A 21310-nucleotide genomic window follows, 5' to 3' on the forward strand; every position below is an offset into this window, starting at 1 on the left:
TCATTGGGGCCTCAGCACAGGCCTACCTGGCAGTAAGAAAATGCACCCCTTTCACAGTTTTTTCTGGAGCACTTGCATCACCATGTCCCCTGGTGTTCTACTATGCCCTGATTCCCTGGGGCGCTAACAGGCTCTTCCACAGCATTTACAGTGGCTGCAAAAATCCTCAGCGAGTGCTGGGAGTTGCACATAAGCAATGTAGGTTACAGCTCTATTCTGAGCAAACCACTGTCTACCTGACTGCTGTAGGAGAACAGGGAGATTGAGGCCTGCAATAGGGCAATATTCTAATGAACCTGTGTGCTGAAGACAACCAACATAACTGCCAGATAAATTACACACACACCTGGAGAACTGGGTCTAGGAACCCTAGTCCTTCAGTTTTAAAAACACTGGCCTTTACTATTTGAGCTACATCTTCAGAGCTGGTAGTAACGGTAGGCTCCTTATTCAAACTGTGGGCTAGTCATTAGGGGGCAACATCACATGCAGAAAGCTAGTACTTTACGTTAGGGGCAGTTTTTCTGTGTCTGGATAGGAGACCTGGGTTGACAGACCTACAAGGCCCTCACCTCACCTTGTTTTTCCACAAAGCCAGGGGAGTGGTGTGATTGAGAAATTCACTAAGGATTGAGAAATTCACTGAGGATTTTCACCTGATATTCTGAAAAAAGTCAACCAGAGGCAGACACCAAATATGGAAAATTTCAACAAAGCTGAGCATTGTTAATTGTTAGGTGACCATGCCGTTGCTGCCTATATTAGGATAATTGTTTTTCTAAGGTGTTTCAAAATTTTCTATGCGGCTTCCACAACTCATTCACTCTGAATCTCCTAACTTGTTTGCATTAAAAGTTGAATGCTGTTCAAACATTGTTTTTATGGAGTTCCATATGCTCTTTTCTCCCCTTTCTTTTTCTTTTTCTAATGAACACAAAAAGGCTAGTAAAACTAGTAAAACAGCTCACTCTCGTTGGAGGAGGTTTTAATGCTTGCTAGTGTGAAGCACTGAGGTATCGTAATGACAAGTGCAGTATAAGAACATTGATTCTCAGGCCTCGATCCTGCAATCAGATCTGTTGTGTGGACCTCTGCACTCATGTGGAGCCCCACTGGAGTCACTAGCAAATCAGATTGCAGGATAGGCCTTAGATTATAAATGCTTTGGGGTGAGGCACATATCTTCCTTTATGATTGTCCAGCGGATAGCCAACGTGGCTCACAATTGAGACCTCTGGGCGCTACTACAATAGGAGAAATAAATAATCAGATTAGGAGAGAGAGCACAAGACTGGGAGTCAGGAGATCTGGGTTCTCTTCCTGGCTCTGCCATTGACTTCCTGCATGACCTTGAGAAAGGCACTTGAGCGCTCTGTGCCTCAGTCTTCTCTTCTGTAAAATGGGGATGATAATACCTGCTTCACGAGGTTGTTGTAAGACTTCATTAGTGATGTCAGTCACATGCTTTGAGGTTCTTGGATAAAAGATGCGTTAGAACTATCATAGCTACACCAAGATTCTTTTAAAGTTGACTGCAGGTATGAAATAATAAAGCAAGAAAAGATGTTAGGCTGTTTGTTCATGCTGTAGTGATCTTGGTGCCCTGTTTAGCATTTCTTGAGGAAAGTAAAGAATGCACTTCTGATGATCCTGCAGTTCTGGACCCCTTGTCAGACTTGATAAATAATTCTTCTCTCTTTTACTGCCCACACCAGCAGAATTCTATTGATTTTTATTTATTCTGATTGTGCTGCAGTGCTCTTGCCATATCCTATCAGCATACCTGCAATCCTCTCGGCCATTGCCACCCGTCCAAACAAAAAGTTCAAGTGTGCAATACAGGTACCGCTGTTCTGAACAATCTGTGAAATGGAGCTTGTGTTAATGCTGTTTTTCTACCTAAAGAGGGTTGCAAAGCAGAACTTGTGACGATGTTGTACAAACAATGATTTAAAACCCCTCTCATGCCCATTTCAGATATTTGGATCTAGCAAATCCAAATAAAAAGAAGGGTCTGACAGTGGCAGCTGTGGGTCAGAATTCTGGGTGTAGCTCTGTAACTCCCCTGAGCTCTCCATGAGTCAAAGATGTTTTGAAAGTGCCTCTCATTACTGTGCCGTGGTTGCTGGGCTTTTCAGCAGAATGCTCCTGTTTTGGAGCTCCTTCTTGAAATGTGCCAATATGTGTTATGCAGTCTGGGGAGCTGGAGCAATTGCCCCACATGTTGGTCCTTCGTTAGGAAAAGCTAATTCACTGAGTTAACAACAGTGAATGACACAGAGAATTGTGATAAAGGTAAGTTAAAAGAAGGGAGGGAAATGTTGGGTGACTGCATATATGAGTCAAAGAAGATTATTTGTGGGGTGGGACCCTCAGTGTCCCTTATGCCCCAACGTTAGACCCTTCACTGGGGTCTGATCAGTTAACTGCAAATGAAGAGATGCAGTTTCTTTTTGTCTTCCCTAGTGCTTGAGTATGGGGGTCATGAACACTGGCATGAGCTCCCACCCCACAAATAATCTTTCTTGACTCTTATATGCTGTCACCCACAATTTCTCTTCCTTCTTTTTTCCCTTGCCTCTCACAAACTCCTGTTTCTTCAGTCATCTGGACTGGCGGGGGCTCTTCATAGCCTGCCTACTTGCCACCAGGATTGGGAGATGGAGTCCCTGGAGTGGGTTCTCCATTAATGGTGCAATTTCTGCCTTATCTACCTGCTGCTAATGTTTCAACACCAGTTCTTCATGAGCTTGTAGTTGTCTTCTCCCCCTCCTCACACAGGGCTTCTCACTCTGGGTCTGATCCAATGCCCTTCAAAGTTAATGGAAAGTGCCCAGTTTACTTCAGTGGATTTTGGATTAAGCCCTTAGTCCCTAGGTGGTGCCAAATGTTCTCATGTTCCGTGAGACCACCAGTGCCAGGGCAGGGACCCTGCCTAGCAAGTTAGACAAACTGTATGTCAGGCCAACAAAAAAGTGTCAACAGGGCATAATCACTGGGTTTAGTCCTGGGCTTCCCCCTCCATTGAATATATAAACAGGGTGGGGGTGGGGGGGAGAGAGAGAGAGAGATTAAGGCATGGGGTCACGCATTGAGGCCCCAGTCCAGCAGAGTACTTAAACAGCTGCTTATGTGCTTTGCTAGATCGGCGCATGAATAATGAGGATAAAAAGAAATATTAACAGCTGTCTGATTGACTGTGCACGGTTCATCCTGTACATTGAATGAGGCAGGAAGTCTGTAGAACAAATGGCATGTGATAATTTAATTAAACACTGTCATAATTCATATGCACAATGAGGTAGAATTAAGATTGCACAGGCCTTAATTCTGGCGTTTCCTACTTTTGAATGCTTGGCTTTGCAATCTTAGTAACATTCTTTCAATATAGTATTTTTGATATAGTATTTGTGTGTATATGTATTGGGCACATTGTGCCATCTAGCTATAGACCTTATAGGTGAGCTGGTAGCACCATTTATTATTAAGGATGCCTCAAACTTCCCATTTAAAGGCCCTGATTTCAGTTGCTTATAACTTTCCCAAATTTTAACCATTCAGGATGAAATTTCATATGCTGGGTGTTCGCTTCAGCTTTAATTTATTTATTCATTTATTTTGAAAACTTCAGCACAGATGTCTGCGTTCTTGAAGATTGAGGTGAGGGGAAAATAGGTGTTTTTCCCCCATGTTAAAAAGTCTGGCAACATTTTTTGAGACTCTGTGGTGCTTCCATGCTTTGAACCAGGGCTTGAAATTTAAAAAGGGGAGGCCTTTATTTCAGAGATTGCCTTTTTCTGTCCCTGGGAAAATCCACTCAAATTTGGCCAAGTTACAAGCCACAGTTCACGCGTGCTCAGTAGAGACTTGCTAGAGCTTTGCACCTAAAATCTCCTGTGATAAAACAGCATATGATCATATAATTAAAGACTGTATCATAATGCATAAGCAGAAGGGGGCTAAATTAAGGTTACCCAGCCTCTAGATATGCTCTAGTCCAAACATGAATTAATTCAGGGAAGTCCTATGACCTGTTATGCAGGAAGTTGGACTAGATAATCGCAACAGTCATTTCTGGTTTTATAATCCATGAATTACTGTTCTCCAGCCTATATCATGCTTTCACAGTGCCGTATGATAGTGCTGCCTGCTCTTGTGCAATACAGTATGAAAATCTGAATGATTATTATTGATGAACATGCACAATCTTATTGATATTTTAATTATTATTTTTAATATTTAAAGGTGAGGTTTTCATGCTATAGCAGCAGACAATTGATTAACCAGTTTTGCTGATGGCTGAGATAGTTATGGAAAATTGTTAACATGACATGATATAGTTAGGAAATAATAATTGCTTAGGGTGGAAAGGATGTTCAGTGAGTCCTGTAGAGTGTAGACCATCCCCATGCATCAAGATGGGAGTTTATACTCCTTAACCCTGTTTAACACAGTGTTTGCCTATCGTCTTGAGGAAGGAACCTCCAGCCTCCATCCACCAACCTCTGTGGTAGCGCGCAAGAGTAAGCAGCAGGAGCTGCCAATGATTGCAAAGGGGAAACATACCATGCAAGCCCTTCCCTCTGCCCCTAGAGGACACCAGCAGATGATCTCCAGACACTCCCATTAAAATGGGCACCATCTGACTGGGTGATTGGTTTTGTTCCACCCGCCAGATTCTCATCCTGCGCCTGAATCTGTGCTGTAGGATGAGCGGTTTGGAAGGAGAGAACAGTGGGGCGGGCAGCACCAGTGGAGCAGGTTTGGAAAGAGAGAGTGGAGAGATGGTTGGTAAAGGGGGGGGGTTGGGGAAAATAAAACACTGTTTAAAAAAATAATCTGATATGGAAACAATCTTACCTTGAACATTTTGCTCTTTTGAGTGTAAGTTCTGTGTAGCAGCGAACGTGCCTTTCTATGGCATATTGTGGGGGCTAATATTAAGGCAGGTAAAATTAAATTCTCAGAAACGTGGTTACTCAGAGGAGTGTGACAATGATGCTATTGAGCAAAGTAAACACCCCAGTGCACTGTGTGTACATAGTGCCAGAAAGTAACTGTTCTGTGCCAAGCCATATATTGGCAAGATTACGCAAGGAAGCCCCTGGCAACAAGAAAAACCCAACCCCAAGCACTCTTCTTTGGCAGATAGAAATAAATCTGGACACTGAGATACTCTTGCCATTAGATAACTGGCAGATCAAATATTTACAAGGAACATATTGTTTCAGTTTTACTCCATTATGTTACTACCAGCCAATCAGAATGTACAGCAGTTGGAGTTGATTTACTTAACAGAAAATCATAGGTTGTGGAGCTCTTGCATTCTGACTGGCAAATGACAATGTATAGTAAGGTAGTGGTCTCCAGGGCATAGCTGCTGAGTTTGTTTATTACTGTACTATATTTTTTAAAGTTTTCTGTAATTTCTTTTCCCCCACCACCACTATTTTATTTTTCTTGATGATTAAACAAAGGGCTTAAATTGCTCATGAATCAATAAATGTGTCTGCCTGTGGTCTTTTTATGTATTTATCATTGTTATTTATGCCCCCCCACAAGAAAAATAGTTAAATATATATCCTGCATAGTCATCTTATGCAAATAATTATCTTGTCAATGTATCCCTACCCTTTAACAATGCCTGCACACATTCACAACAAATCAAATCCTTCCCTGGGTAGATTTGCCAACAAAAGAATCGTGTGGGTAGAAATAAAGTGCAACAATATTCAGAGATTTCAAGGGTTGGCAGAGTATAGAAATTCCGAGCAATAGAGTGAGCTGCCTTGTCCACCACAAGAGTAACCCTTTCCACTCCTCACCCCCACCCTCACCCCATCAGCTGTTGGAAAGCTATAACAACTGGCTGTCAAGTATCAGAGGGGTAGCCGTGTTAGTCTGGTTCTGTAGAAGCAGCAAAGAATCCTGTGGCACCTTATAGACTAACAGATGTTTTGCAGCATGAGCTTTCGTGGGTGAATACCCACTTCTTCGGATGCAAGCAGTGGAAATTTCCAGGGGCAGGTGTGTATATATAAGCAAGCAAGAAGCAAGCTAGAGATAACGAGGTTAGATCAATCAGGGAGGATGGGGCCCTGTTCCAGCAGCTGAGGTGTGAAAACCAAGGGAGGAGAAACTGGTTCTGTAATTGGCAAGCCATTCACAGTCTTTGTTTAGTCCTAAACTGATGGTGTTAAATTTGCAGATGAATTGGAGCTCAGCAATTTCTCTTTGGAGTCTGGTCCTAAAGTTTTTTTGCTGCAGGATGGCCACCTTAAAATCTGCTATTGTGTGGCCAGGGAGGTTGAAGTGTTCTCCTACAGGTTTTTGTATATTGCCATTCCTAATGTCAGATTTGTGTCCATTTATCCTTTTCCTTAGAGATAACAACTGGCTGGGTGGCTGCATGTCTGGTGATGAAGAATGAGGGAGAAAATAAGGGAATAAAAAGAAAATATATAATGATCACCATGTTTAATAATCATACCTGTTTAAAATACTGATTTTTTTTGTTTTGTTCTCCTTAAATGATTCTGTTATCTGGAAGGGTTTAACTCAGCGGTTACAAAACAACATTTCACACCATTTCAACCTGTTTAACCGATTTCTGGTAATTTCATTGAACCATCTGAGAAGAACCTCTTTGCAGGGGACTTTCCTGGGGAAGCCAAAGGGGAAAGGAGATTGTACTATAACTTCCCTACCCTCTCAGCTACTTTTGCAGAATACCAATCTGGCTTCATCAGAATTCACAATATGAGTTTCCTAGTATAGTATGAGGCCCAAATCAATCCAGTTTTGAGCTTAAATAGTAATGTTCCTTTAAGTATAAGCATGGAAGCTCAAGTGACTAACAATATTCCTAACTCGGAATGTTGCCTTCAGTAAACATATTGATTGCTCATCCACTGATCTCTTGGCTGTTTGTAATACGGACCATGTGTTCAGATGGCACCATGCCTGTGTATAAAGTGTTATGCCAGTTTCACGAAGGCAGAGGTGCCAAGCGATCATGGACTTGGATGGGCAGCCCACATTGCTCTATTGATGTAGCAAGAGGATGCAATAAGTCATTTTTTGGTAAGAGTACCACAGGAGTAGCACAAGCCTGTTTGCTCTTATCATGCTGGTTCACATCCATGCAGAATACCTGGATAGGAAGGCAAGGAGGGTATGGAGCTTGCGGGTGTATGTGGTTGCCAATCTAGGCAGCTTGTATTCCACTGGGTGCATATAATAGTCACTGGGGATACAATGAGGTAGCAAATCATGGATTATAGAGAAGTACAATTCACAGACCCTGTGAAGAAAAGGACATAGCAGACAGTGCTGCCACGGGATACGCTCAGATCACAGGCTGTGCACTAACCCAAGTAGTCAAGCCACCCATGGAACATAATTGTGATTGGTGTCTAATTGTCAGGGATCAGGGCACCCCAACAAGCACAGCTGGTCTGCAGCAGGCCACCTGATTGACTGCACCGCCGGATTAGTCAGGAAGGGCAGCTGGATGACTTTTAGCCAAGCAGCAGTGGCAGCTCTCTGGCTACTCAGTGCATTCACTCCGGTATCCACAATCCTCCCTGTGCCTGCTGCTCCTCGCTTTTTCCCCCTGTCCTGCTCCAGCACTGCTCCTAGTCCTGTTCCTGCCTTGTTTCCCAGCCGTGCTCCTACTCAGTCCTTGCTACCTCCGTTTGCTCCTGGTTCTGACTTCCTTACCCTGACCCTGGTTCTTGACTCCAGCTCTGACTCCTGTGGTGGCTACTGATTCTTGACTGCAGCCTTGACCCTTGGATTGGAGCCACTTCCCAGTGCCTGCTTTGACCACTAGGCATGACTCCTGCTCTGACCAATAGGCATGACTGCCCACAGCCAGGTCTCTTACACTAATGCCCTTTTTATGCGTGGCAGTACATAGATCAGTACCAAATGGGGTTTTGATCATTGCTCTGCTTTTGCCCTGACTTGTAGGAGTCAACAAAGATCCTCTGTTAACCATAGCCAGGCCATGGTTAGATTCCCTCTTGACCATCATGTGTCATCACCTGCGAAGGACTGTTAGCAGAGTATTTTGATGGGCATTAACCATGTGTATATCCATGTAGTGGCAATTGCTGTTCTCAAGAACCTTTTCCCCATGTAGTGATAACACTGTTCTCTGCACACTGTAGTAGACTATAACACAAGGCATTTATATGATGCTTTGCTAACAGTCTTCAGATCCGCAAAACTCACTGCCTTCAACAGGATTCTACACAGAAGTAAGGGTCTATACATGCTGATCTCCTTTTTTAGGATTGCAGTTATAAATAAGGTATGTTCCCTGTCCTCGAGACTGTACCATCTCATTTTGAATGTACCATACACACTGGTCATTGTAAGTCACCATCTGTGTTGGGTTGGGGCATAATGGAGAAAAGAGGTGGCGTGTCTTTGTTTGATAGCAGTCTAAAGTGTAACCAGAGCTAGACAAGAACCCAACTTCTGTGAACATTCAGTCAGGATTTCCTGGCTTGTGTTTAGGCTGTGCAGCAGCCAGTTGGTGGAGCTGGCATATTCTTTGTGGTCAGAACTGAGAGCTTGTACACACTGCCACTTACATTGGTATAACTTATGTTGCTCGAGGGTGTGAATAAGCCACCCCCAGAGCGATGTCAGTTACACCGATCTTAGCACCGGTGTGGACAGCCATGTTGGTGGGAGAGCTTCCCCCGATGACATAGCTACTGCCTCTCATGGAGGTGGTTTTATTATGCTCACGGGAGAGCTCTCTCCTGTCAACATAGAGTATCTTTACTAGACGTGCTGCATTGGCTCAGCTGTAGTGCTTCTAGTGTGTAGACTAGCCCTGAGAAACAAGGGGTGTCTGCCCCCCCTCCAAGATTCCGTCTTCTTCTGAAAAAATTACTCATCCACTGATTCAGAAGATCTTGTGAACACTGTACCATCTACTGTTTGTAACTAATATAGAGGAAATTATTGGGGTTTTTTATTATGCCATGTGTGTTCCTTTTCAGATGACTCCACTAATAAACCAAGCATGTGATGTCCTGCTGAGTAACTTGAAGGTGTATGCAGATTCTGGCAAGGCTTTTGATATCCAAAGGTACATTCACCACACTACAAATGAGAACCACCTTTTCAAAATACTTGAATAGTCACGCTTCCCTTAAATACACACTTACTTTACAAAAGGAGTTCTCAGTTTTTTTCAGAGGGTGGATCACAGCTTAATGCTGGGTGTGTCTGATGAGACACCCCTCCTTTGCAGTCATTATCGCTCTAATGGTATGTCTGTGCTGCAAATAAAACACCACGGTGCTGAGTCTCAGAACCCGGGTCAATCAGGCTCGGGCTCGCAGGTCTCAGGCTGTGGGGCTAATAATAGCAGCATAGATGTTCCTGCTTGGGCTGGAGCCCTGGTTCTGAAACCTGGTGAGGGCTGATGGTCTTGGAGCCCAGTCTCCAACCCAAGCAGGAATGAATACACTTCTATTTTTAGCCCTACAACGGAACCTCAGAAGCTCAAGTCAATTGACCTGGTCTCCGAAATGCAGAGCCGTGAGTTTTTCTTTGCAGTGTAAACGTACCCTAACATCCCTGTGGCAGCAATTGCTTATTTGGAAAAGTAATTTTAGGAAAGTATCTAAGGCAGTGGTCCCCAACCTTTTTCGTCTGGCGGCAGCCAGACGATGAGCCACAGAGGACCGTGGCAGCAGACAAGCATCCACCAAAATTCCGCCGACAAGATCAGTGGATGAGCAATCAATATGTTTACTGAAGGCAACATTCCGAGTTAGGAATATTGTTAGCCTATTTATCAATAGGCGTCGCCACCGAAATGCCACCAACAAGCAGCATCATCCAAAATCGGCAGCATTTCGGTGGCGACTCCTCTGGATGATGCAGCTTGTCGGCGGCATTTCGACGGATGCTTGTCCGCCGGACATTATGCGGGCACGCTTAGACGCCCCGGCGGGCACCATGGTGCCCACGGGCACTGCATTGGGGACCCCGATCTAAGGTATTTGTAGCTATCTTTTAATGAAGTGTAACAGCTGAAAACAAAAAGGAGAGAGAGATCAGTCTGTGTCCAATCAGCAACCTGTAGTCCACTAGAACATAAGAATGGCCATACTGTGTCAGATCAAAGGTCCATTCAGCCCAGTATCCTGTCTACTGACAGTGGCCAATACCAGGTGCCCCAGAGGGAGTGAACCTAACAGGTAATGATCAAGTGATCTCTCTCCTGCCATCCATCTCCACCGTCTGACAAACAGAGGCTAGGGACACCATTCCTTACCCATCCTGGCTTATAGCCATTAATGGACCTAACCTCCATGAATTTATCTAGTTCCCTTTTAAACCCTGTTATAGTCCTAGCCTTCACAACCACCTCAGGCAAGGAGTTCCACAGGTTGACTGTGCACTGTGTGAAGAAGAACTTCCTTTTATATGTTTTAAACCTGCTGCCCATTAATTTCATTTGGTGCCCCCTAGTTCTTATATTATGGGAACAAGTAAATAACTTGTCCTCATTCATTTATGAATAGAAACATTCACTTAGAAACATATGAACACAGGAACTGCCATACTGGATCAGACCCATCTAGTCCAGTATCCTGTCTCTGACAGTGCCAGCACCAAAAGTTGGCAAGGAACCCCAAGATAGGCAGTTGTAGGATAATTTGCCTCAACTTTAGTTCTCATCCTCATCTCTAAATAGTCAGAGATTGGCATAAACCCTGAAGTATGAGGTTAAATATCCCTTTCAAAATTTTTGTTGGCATTGACTATTATAACTCTGGGTTATTCTTGTTATCCATATTAATGTCCAATTCCTTTTTGAATCTTGCAAAATTCTTGGCCTCACTAACTTCCTGTAGCAATGAGTTCCACAGTCTAATTAAGTGAAAAGTTATTTCCTTTTATCAGTTTTGAATTTGCCAACTTTTAATTAAATTGAATGTCCCATTGTTCTTATGTTATGAAACAGGGAGAACAGAAGCTCCCAATCTGCTTTTTCTAGACTATTTCGTCTACAAGTATATAGTTATTTTATATACTTGTATCATATCCTCTCTTATTCATCTTCTCTCTAAGGTAAACAATCCCAGTCTCTGCAATCTCTCTTCATATGATAGTTTTCCCATGCCCGTAATCATTCTCATCGCTCTCCTCTGAACCCCCTTTAATTCTGTGCTGTCATTTTTTAGATGAACGTCAGAATCCTTGGAGGTATACTATCTGTTGCTTTTTAAATTATCATTTTGTTCCAGTACCTCTTCTCTGACACCTTAATCTCTGATAGTACCTCATCTTTATTAGCAGGAAAGAGTAGGTCCAGGATAGGTATCTCCCCAATATCCTCTGCAGTGAAGACTGATGCAAAGAAATAATTTAGTTTCTCAGCAATGTCCTTGTGTTCCTTTGTGGTTCCCTTCAGTCCCTGGTGATGTGCAAACCATCAGCAGTCCATTGACCACAGTTTGAGAAATGCTGCTGTATAATATATGGATAGAAATTATTGGCAGGGTTATAAGGAACATTCTCACAGACAGAGATCTGCATTTGAGTTAAAGAGGCAGCTTTTTCGTGGTCAAAGCACCAGAGAATCTGATACCTAGAATCAAACTAGTCTTTCATAAGATGACATGGGGGCTGTGACCGTGGATAATTTGATAGTTGTTTGTGAACCCCTGACATACTGCATTTGATTTATAGCCATTTATAAAGAAACTTTTTTTTCTTTTTATAATTTAGAAATACAGTTCCTAACCAAAAGGGTTATATAAACAATAGTAAAATTTCTCACATGAACTTTAGAAGAGGCTGGAGGCTGCTATTATTAATAGCATTTAGCCTTTGTTGTTAGAAGAATAAGGAAAAAATTTGCTGTAGGTGAAACTCAAATCTAATAAAAATTGATCCAAATCTAAAAAACAAAGGGGAAAAAGATATAATGTGATATTTATGAAGCAGATATTGAGAGAACAAGTTAGGAATTATTTAGACAAGTTAGATGTCTTCAGGTTGGCAGGGCTTGATGAAGTAAATCCTAGAATACTTAAGGAACTGTCTGAAGAGATCTCTGAGCCATTAATGGTTATCTTTGAGAACTCCTGGGGGATGGGAGAGATCCCAGAGGACTGGAAAGGGGGAAATGTAGTTCCTGTTGATACAAAGGGTAATATGGCAAACCCACGGAATTATAGACCAGCCGGCTTTACTTCAGTACCCGGAAAGATAATGGTGCTAATATTCAAACAATAAATGTTGTAAACCCCTAGAATATAATAAGGTGATAAGTAATAGTTAGCATGGATTTGTCAAGGACAAATCACGTCAAAATAATGTAATATCCTTCTTTGACAGGGGATAACAGGCCTTGTGGGTAGGGAGGAAACAGTAGATATGCTATATCTTTACTTTAGTAAGGCTTTTAATGATGTCTTACATGACCTTCTCATAAACAAACTAGGGAAATGTAGCCTAGACAAACTTGCTATAAACTGGGTGCAGAAATGGTTGGAAAACCATACTCGGAGAGTAGTTATGGTTTACAGTCAAGCTGGAAGGTCATATTGAGTGGGGTCCTGCAGGGAACTGCCCTGGGTCAGATCCTAGTCAATATCTTCATAAATAATTTGGATAATGGCACAGAGAGTAGACTTATAAAGTCTGTGGACAATACCAAATTGGGAGGGGTTGCAAGTGCTTTGGAGGACAGGATTATAATTCAAAATAATCTTGACAAACTGGAGAAATGGTCTGAAATAAATAGGATGAAATTCAATAAGGACAAATTTAAAGTACAATACTTAGAAAGGAGTAATCAACTGCACAAATATAACATGGGAAATGACTGCCTAGGAAGGAGTCCTGCAGAAAAAGAATCTGGGGGTCATAGTGCACCACAAACTAAATATGAGTCAACAATATAATACTGTTGGAAAAGAAAAAGCGAACATTGTGGGCTGTATTAGCAGGAGGGTTGTAAGCAAGAATTCTTCCACTCTACTCAGCACCGATAAGGCCTCAGCAGGAGCTCTGTATCTAATTCTGTGTACCACACTCTGGGAAAGATGTGGATAAACTGGAGAAAGTCCAGAGGAGAGCAACAAAAATGATTAAGGGGCTAGAAACTATGACCTGCAAAGAAAGATTTAAAAAATTGATTTTTTTTAGTGTGGAGAAGAGAAGACTGAGGGGTGGAACATGATAGCAGTGTTCAAGTAGCTAAAAGGTTGTTATAAAGAAAAGGATGATAAATTGTTCTCCTTATCTACTGAGGATAGGACAAACTGCAATTTAAACCCATTGCTTCATGGAAGATTTAGGTTAGACATTAGGAAAACTTCCTAACTTTAAGGGTAGTTAAACACTGGATCAAATTGCTGTGGAGTCTCTGTCATCGGAGGTTTTTAAGAACAGGTTAGACAAACACCTTCAAGAGATGGTCTAGATAGTACTTAGTTCTGCCTCAGTGTAGGGGACTTGACTAGATGACCTATTGAGGTCCATTCCAGTCTTACATTTCTGTGATTCTATGGAGATGCAAACAAGCAGCTAATGAGGTCCTGTTCTTAAATTCAATACAGGAGTTACGGCTGCTTCACCTTGGATGTCGTCGCTAGCGTGGCTTTCGGTACCCACGTGGATTCTCAGAAGAATCCTGATAATACCTTTGTTAAGAACTGCAAAAAATTCTTTGAATTTTCAATGCTTAGGCCCATCCTAATTCTAATAAGTAAGTATAGCCCATCTTTGTCTGTTTGTTTATTTATATTTATTTATTTTAAAAAAATTATTCCTGAGTCACAAAACCTTGTGAAGTGGGAGCAGGAAGATGCACTGAAGGCTTTGATTGAGAGGTATTCACAGTGCAGCCCACACACCAAATACACCCAGGAGATTTCTACAATGTGGCCCGCATCCATCCTCATCTTCATTGTGAACATATTTCCTGATGAGCTGCGTGTCCCAAAAGGAATGCTTCACCTTGATCTGAGTGGAAGTCTTCTGGGACCTGTAGTCTTTGTGGGCTACCTTCCATAGTGAAGCTGAGTCACTGTAATGTAATCCATGTTGTGTGAATTAAGTGTGGTCCGTGGGCTACTGACAGATTCTTAATAAGTCCCATGCTTGAGCCAGGGCTGGCTCCAGCTTTTTGGCCGCCCCAAGCGAAGAAAAAAAAAAAGAAAAACCCAAATGAGCTGCCACCGAAGTGCCACCGAAGAGGAAGAGAGGGAGTGAAGGACCCACCGCTGAATTGCTGCCTCAGACCCGGACGTGCCGCCCCAATAACGAACAGACATGCCGCCCCTTTCTATTGGCCACCCCAGTCACCTGCTTCCTTCGCTGGTGCCTGGAGCTGACCCTGGTTTGAGCAGTTTGAATGCCCTCTGTTTACTTGGTAGGAATAAAAAGCCCACCCCCAACGAAATCATACAGAAGGGGGATGAGGTGAGGGGATAAGTGTGTCCTGATATAAATCCTTAAAATTATAATTTAAACAGCAACTGTCTGTCTGGTGTCTGTAAAGGATGAAGATGATAAATGCTGGTACAGGAGGCCATTAAAAGAATGTATTTATTTTGAGGTGAAAAAATAAGGAATGCATTATGGGACTGGTAATGGAATATAAAGCCTTAGGTCATAAATTCTAGTCCAGCTGAGGCTGATTGTGACTAAGGCCTTGTCTATACTTAGATACACCTCTACCCCGATATAATGCTGTCCTCGGGAGCCAAAAAATCTTACTGCATTATAGGTGAAACCGCATTATATCGACCTTGCTTTGATCCGCCGGAGCGCGCAGCCCCCTCTCCCCCCCGAGCACTGCTTTACTGTGTTACATCCAAATTCGTGTTATATCAGGTCACGTTATATCAGGGTAGAGGTGTAATTAGGAAACATAATTGCAGAAGCTGTAGTGTTGACAGGGTTCATTCATTTTTACCATCCTATTATTTAGACCTGCTCAGAGTAGGGTTAGAAAACATGATGGTACAAAGTTCCTGAGCTCATCTGAACATTGTCTGCATTGCAGATTGCACCAGTACTGTCACCGATGTAGCTGTAAAATCCTTGTGTGAAATCCTGGCCCCATTGAACTTGATGGAAGTTTTGACATTGACTTCAGTGGGCTAGGTATCAATAAGGCCTTAGTACGCCGAGTCCTCCATTAAAGAAAGTAAGTTTCTGCATCGTGTGGTGGGTGTGTATGGAGAAGGCTGGTCTTCAGCATTATCCTTGCCACTAGTGCATCACACAGTTTGATTCACAACAGCTTGTTGGCTAGCATGCTGATCTCACAGGAGTGTTATGACAATTAGTTAGTTAGTGTTGGTAAAGCTGCTTGAAGAGGCTCATGGTGCACTGTTGTGATAGCCAAACAGGGAGCTGTTTGATAGCCTGGTGGGTAGTGGTTCACCTGCCAGCTTAGTTATACAGAAGTGCAATACTTTAGGTTTCTAGTCACTGATTGAGTGCACCCTTGGGCCCTGGTTACGTTTTAGTGACATCCTGCTCCCAGGTTCCCTCTGCCTTGGTATCTTCTGTAAAAGGGTGTGTAGTAGAAAGAGTAAAGTAGGCAACCAGTTTCCTATACATGGACAGGGAGCAGGAAATGGGAGATAGGTTACCATCTATCTAGAGCAGTGTTTCCCAAACTTGGGACGCCGCTTGTTTAGGGAAAGCCCTGGTGGGCTGGGCCGGTTTGTTTACTGCTGCGTCCGCAGGTCCGGCCGATTGCAGCTCCCACTGGCCACGGTTCGTTGCTCCAGGCCAATGGGGGCTGCTGGAAATGGCCCGGGCCGAGGGATGTGCTGGCCGCCGATTCCAGCAGCTCCCATTGGCCTGGAGCAATGAACCGTGGCCAGCGGGAGCCGCGATTGGCCGGACCTGTGGACGCGGCAGGTAAACAAACCGGCCTGGCCCGCCAGGGGCTTTCCCTAAACAAGTGGCATCCCAAGTTTGGGAAACACTGCTCTACAGTTTCATGGGTCCACTCCATACCCTGCCAGGCTAGCTTGTAGGGTTAAAAATCTCAGATTTAATTATCTGAGGGGTGGGAGGGGAGAAATCTCCTTTTTTCACCATGATGCTCCAGCATTATGAGGTCGCATTGAATTTTTGTACTGTGGGACAAAACTGCAAATTGTGGCAAACTTTAGAGGGCATGTGACTAACAAGAGATTCCTAGCCAAAATAGGCTGGAGGATATGCGATATCAGTCTGTAATGGAGGGATGAAATCAGAGAAATAAGTGGTATAAAATTAAAACAGCCTACTAAATGGGGACCCAAATAAAGTTGGGATGGGGGAGATAAGTGTTCCTACACCTAACTTCGATGGTCTCTCTTTAATAATCTCTTACAGTTGCATTTCCATTCCTAATGATCCCACTGTCCCGGATTTTGCCAAACAAGCGTCGTGATGAGATGAATGGATTTTTTATCAAAGCTATTAAGAATATGATTGCCTTGAGAGACCAGCAAGATGCAAATGAGGTAAGGCATCTCTGTAATAAATGTAAGGATGGGCAAGTGTATTTAGATAAAATCAGAACTCACACACCCCTTGGTCTAAAATGCATACCCAGCCTGATTTTAATGTTCAAAATAATATTGGTGACGTTTTTTGTCTAACTTTTTCATGCCTCTGCCCCTCTTTGTGTGTGTGTGTATGGCGGAGGGAGCGGGGGGAAAAAGAACTACTAAAATACTACAAGAAAAGCATCTGTCTTAGTATTTCTGCCCTGTTTAAAACAATGAAGTACAAAATTACTCATAAGGAGCCTGATCTCAGGAGATTTCCAGCCCAGCTTCTAGACCCAAGAGGTATTTATTATTTCAACCAAATCAGGTATCACCCATTGTTGTAGTTAAGATGGGCACTGCTTTGGTTAATTTTTTTTGAGTTGTTGTAGGCCAACTTATTAATAAGCTGATTTGCTGTGTGTATGCTGCTGTGAAGATGCTGACTTGCTTTTTTGCCTGCTGCTTGAATGCAACAAATGGCTGCAGAGAAAAGAATTTGTTAGGACAAATGGTATGGCCTGAAAAGAAAGATCGCAAATGTGGCTGACCTGCTTGGAATGAAGGGAAGGAGTGACCGAGCTGAGGAGTCTGAGATTGGAGCGAGTCACAGTGCAAGAGTGGCCTGAGCTCCGGAGAAAAAGGGCGCCTGAGAGGGGCGTTGAGTGAGGGCGGAAGGAGAAAAGAGGGGCACCTGAGCTCGAAGAGTTCAGCGGCGAGCCTGAGCGCAGTGAGGGGTGGAAGGAGCGCAGGCAGGAGCGAGAGGGCGCAGAGGGCGCAGGGGGTGAGGGCCTGGCCTGAGACTGTGTCAGAGCGGCAGCCCAGAGGGCAGCTGATCTGATGCGAGAGGAGCGGAAGGAGCAGAGGTCTGATCTGAAACAGACGCCATCGCAGGTGGGAAGCAGGAGGGAGCAGGGACTCTGATAAGCGCATCCGGGGCGCTCTGCTCCGGAGGGGAGGCTGGAGGCTTTCTTATTTTCTGCTTTTTGGGGACGGAGAAGAGGCCTTCTGTTCCAAGAGAGTGATGGAAGGCTAATAAGAAGGGAGAGAAAAGAGGCCTTCGAGGCATAGGGCGAGGCAGGCTCAGGAAAGGAGTCCAGCCCTGCCCTTGGGGGCCAGAGGAAGGGAGGAGAGAGCTTTCCGGCCCAGACGTGGCCTTTGCCAGAGCCCTTGGTGCCAGAGAGTTTGCCCCTATGGATGATGTTGCCCCTGTGCCTGGAGATGTTGCCGGTGGTGAGGACATGTGGTGAGATGATACCGTCCCCTGCTCCGGCTCCACTACCCTCGCCCCCTCCTATTGGCCCCGGCCTCCAACCCTCCTCGCCCGCCCCCGCGCGAGCCTCGAGAGACGGCCCTGCTCGAGCTGCTACTGCAGAAAGCCGCCAGAGACAGTGGAACATGTGCCATCAAAGCCATATCGCCGCGTCCACAATAAGGATGGGGGGCTCAGACAGATGCCGGGGATGCAGCATATGTGTGACAAGTTGGACCAGTTGCCTCAGACTACGCTGGAGATAGCACGCAGCATTCCTGGTCTCATGTCATCTGGATCTTATGGAAAGCAGTAGACGGATTTGCACGACAAGATGGCAGTTTTGGACCCCTCTCCTCCTGATCATCCGAGATCATACAGCTGCGCCTTCAGCCATCCAGAAGCCATCCCTGAAGGGCCCCTACCCCGCTCACCCTGAGAGGACCGGTCCAACTGGGGACCCTGAAGTAACCCTGTGCTCACCTTCCCCTAAGCCCCCCTTGGACTGCCTTTGGACAAAAGATTGATCCGTACCCTACTGGAGAAATGGTTGATGGACACTCCTACAATCCGTATGACTGGGATAAGATACAGATGGCTGATATATACATCAAGCGATGTCTATGCTTACACATAAGCTACCCGACTTTCTTACTGATGACATTTGTTTTGAAAAGCTGGGATGACCTGCTTTATGATGCTTAATGATGGCCACATGCTTTTAGGGCTTTGTTGATGTTGGATTGATTTTGGATTGTCCTGATTTTTTGATTTTGGCATTTGGATGTCCAGCACTTGGATTGGCCTTTTGAGATGGGATTGGCGGCGCCGCTGCGGTGATGCCCGGACTTGGCTGCGGCAAGCCCCCCGGATCCTTGGAAAGCAGGCCCTCCCTTCGGAATGGAAAGCCGAGCCGCCCGCTTGCTTAAAATGAAGCTCCAGCGCCCCAGCTGGGTTGGATTCTCTCGCCATCGATTAAGGCAGGCCCTACTTTTCGCCTAATCCATCTTGATAGGCGCTGACCAAAACCTTGCCTTTCGAATTGACCTTGCAGCCCACTTTTGCTGCCACTGCAATCTTAATAAGGGCTCCACTAACCGCTACTACGGATAGGCATTATGGTGAGGCGTGATGCAACTGATTCTGATGTGGCAGATGCCAGGGCGGCATGGACCGGCGAAGCACAGGCCTCTGCACTGGCCGGCAGCGGCCCCTGCTGGGGGGGCAAGAAGCGGCCCCCGAAAGCGGGCAGCCGGGGCCGCTGGCGGCCGCGCGAAAACCCTGTTTTACCTGGCGCCGCAGCGGGGGCTGGATGGGTGGGCCTGAACTGTTGGCTGGCGCAGCAGCACTGAAGTTGCAAGTTTGGAGAAGTGACTGGCGCTGGGATTCGAGCCGGATTTCAGGAGGCCGGACAGCAGCTGCCGGAACCCGGCAAGGAACTGCCTGGAACCGCGGCCACGGAGCAACCGTACCGGATGGAACCACCGCTGCAGGGACAGCCTGGACAGAGCAACCCGTGGGAGCCGGACAGTGGCGAGCGCCGTCAGCATAGATGGTTTTAGAGACTCGACAGATGTAGTTTTCTTTTGACTGCAAGGGTTTTTGTTCTTTCAACCTTTTTGCCTTTTTGAGGCCCCTTTGTTACAACGTATTGATTGTATTTCGTTTTTTATGTATTTTTTTTTGATGCTTACTATGGCTGTCCCCTGTGCGTATTGCTGCCTTTGAGGGATTGCTATAACTGCTGCCCCCCCGAGGACTATGGTTGCTGGCCTTCCGATTGACCTCCCACAATACCTTTGCTGGTCTGGCCGGTTTGATGCCCCTGAATCCACTGGCCCTGGCACATCCCCGGCTTCATGGACATCTTTGCGGCTATGGCCATCACCAACACTGCAAGGGGATGGATGGGGGATGCGGGGGAGGGGAAGGGGGGAGCAGAGGGAGGAGCTTTGGGGGGGGATCACGCAGACGTGTGGGGCTAGCGCCCACTGGAGGGGATGCAGGGTAGATGATATCAGCGCCCACAATGGCGGTAGCAGCCAGTGCCCCATGGCATGATCTAATGCCAGATCATGTAGCCTCAGGGCAGCCCTCAGCAGGGCCAGTGGCAGCAAGAGATGAGCGAGAGAGGGCTGTGTCCTCAAGAACTGCCTGAATGTGGAAAGGGGAATTTGAGGAGACGAAGAGGAGCAAGAGAGTCAAGCTGATTTAGCTGTGCAGCTGAGCTCATACTCATTCAGAAAAAGCAATTGCAGCTCAAAACATTGCATTTGTGCCTGTTACAGAAATTAGAAGCTCTGAGAAAAAACTATTGGAAAACTAGAACTGAAGCCTCAACTGACCTTTCCTGCCTGGAAATAGAAGAAAAAGAAAAAAAAATGGACTCTGACAAATTCAGCATTAGATCCGGCTGAACTGACTTGAGCAATGGCAACAGGAATGACTGAGAAAATGCAACAGTGTGCAACAGTGATGGATGAGATGGAGATGTGCATGGAATGTGGTAAGAATGAAAGAGCTCCCAACAAGATGTTTTTGTAACTGATTCCAGATCCTTGCTGTTGCCTGAGGATATAATTTGTTTGATCCTGAATTTTAATTTGACTGAGAATTTTAATTTTTTGGGTGAACTGAAGATAAAAATGGTGTGAAGGATGAGTCTTGAACTTCTCTCATGGTGGGTGAGAAGAAATTGGACAAAACACTGACTAGATTGATCACATCAAAATTCTGGACTAAAAGCAAAAAATCCTGACTGAGAACTAAAAAAAAGATTGAATTTTAAAAAACTCCTAAAAAAATTGGGGTTTATTGAAATTTGGTTTTTTTTTTTTTTTTTTATTTTTTTTTTTTAATTTTTTTTTTTTGTAATTTTTTTTATTTTTGCTATGGCCTTTTTTACTAATTTATTGTTTTGTTATTTACTTGTTGTTACTAACCCTTTTTTTTTTTGTTTTTTTTTTTTTTTTGTGTTTGTTTAAAGAAAAGCCAAAAAATTGTAGTTTTGTTATGGATGTATTTAGAGATAAATTTAGGTTTTTATGTAGAATGGCTTTGGGAATAATGTACCGGAATTGAAATTTTGTGAGTGCTTTGGATCAGATAGAGAAGGTGAAGTAAGAGGCCCAGGCAGCAGGAGGATAGAAAGATAGAAAGAAAGAAGGGACAGGCGGGAACAGGAAAGACAAGAAGCTTGGAAAGGGTTGTTGATGTAGAAATGGGTAGTTGAGGTGAAGTAATGTTAGTAATGTAGTTAATATTAGGCAGAATAAAAGTTAACTCTGTGATTGCTAATTTGGAAAAGTGCAAAATTGCAAAGTTTTGTGTTTTTGAAAAGTTTAATTTTTTTTTTTTTGTTTTTTTTTAAATGTTGTTGTTTTTTTTTGATTAATTTGTAAATAATTGCTATTTTGTATATAATTGAATATGTATATGATTGTAATGTATTTGTAATTAGTAAGGTGTAATTGTTGTGTTTTGTTTTTGTTGTTAAAAAAGGTAGTTAATAGTA

The 21310-nt window shown here is 44.2% G+C and overlaps 1 protein-coding gene across 8 annotated transcripts in view; it reads left to right on the forward strand.

Annotated features, from left to right (window-relative positions):
* Positions 1–21310, forward strand: part of TBXAS1 (thromboxane A synthase 1) — a 341375-nt gene that overhangs the window by 211384 nt on the left and 108681 nt on the right. For all 8 annotated transcript variants that reach the window (XM_039489916.1, XM_039489900.1, XM_039489939.1 and 5 more), the window contains 3 exons: positions 9021–9109; positions 13605–13753; positions 16387–16517. In XM_039489916.1, the coding sequence (XP_039345850.1) occupies positions 9021–9109; positions 13605–13753; positions 16387–16517 (369 nt within the window). The remainder of the gene's footprint in view (positions 1–9020; positions 9110–13604; positions 13754–16386; positions 16518–21310) is intronic.

The sequence above is a fragment of the Mauremys reevesii genome, linkage group 1, assembly GCF_016161935.1.
Source record: "Mauremys reevesii isolate NIE-2019 linkage group 1, ASM1616193v1, whole genome shotgun sequence".
Classification (NCBI taxonomy): Eukaryota; Metazoa; Chordata; order Testudines; family Geoemydidae; genus Mauremys; species Mauremys reevesii.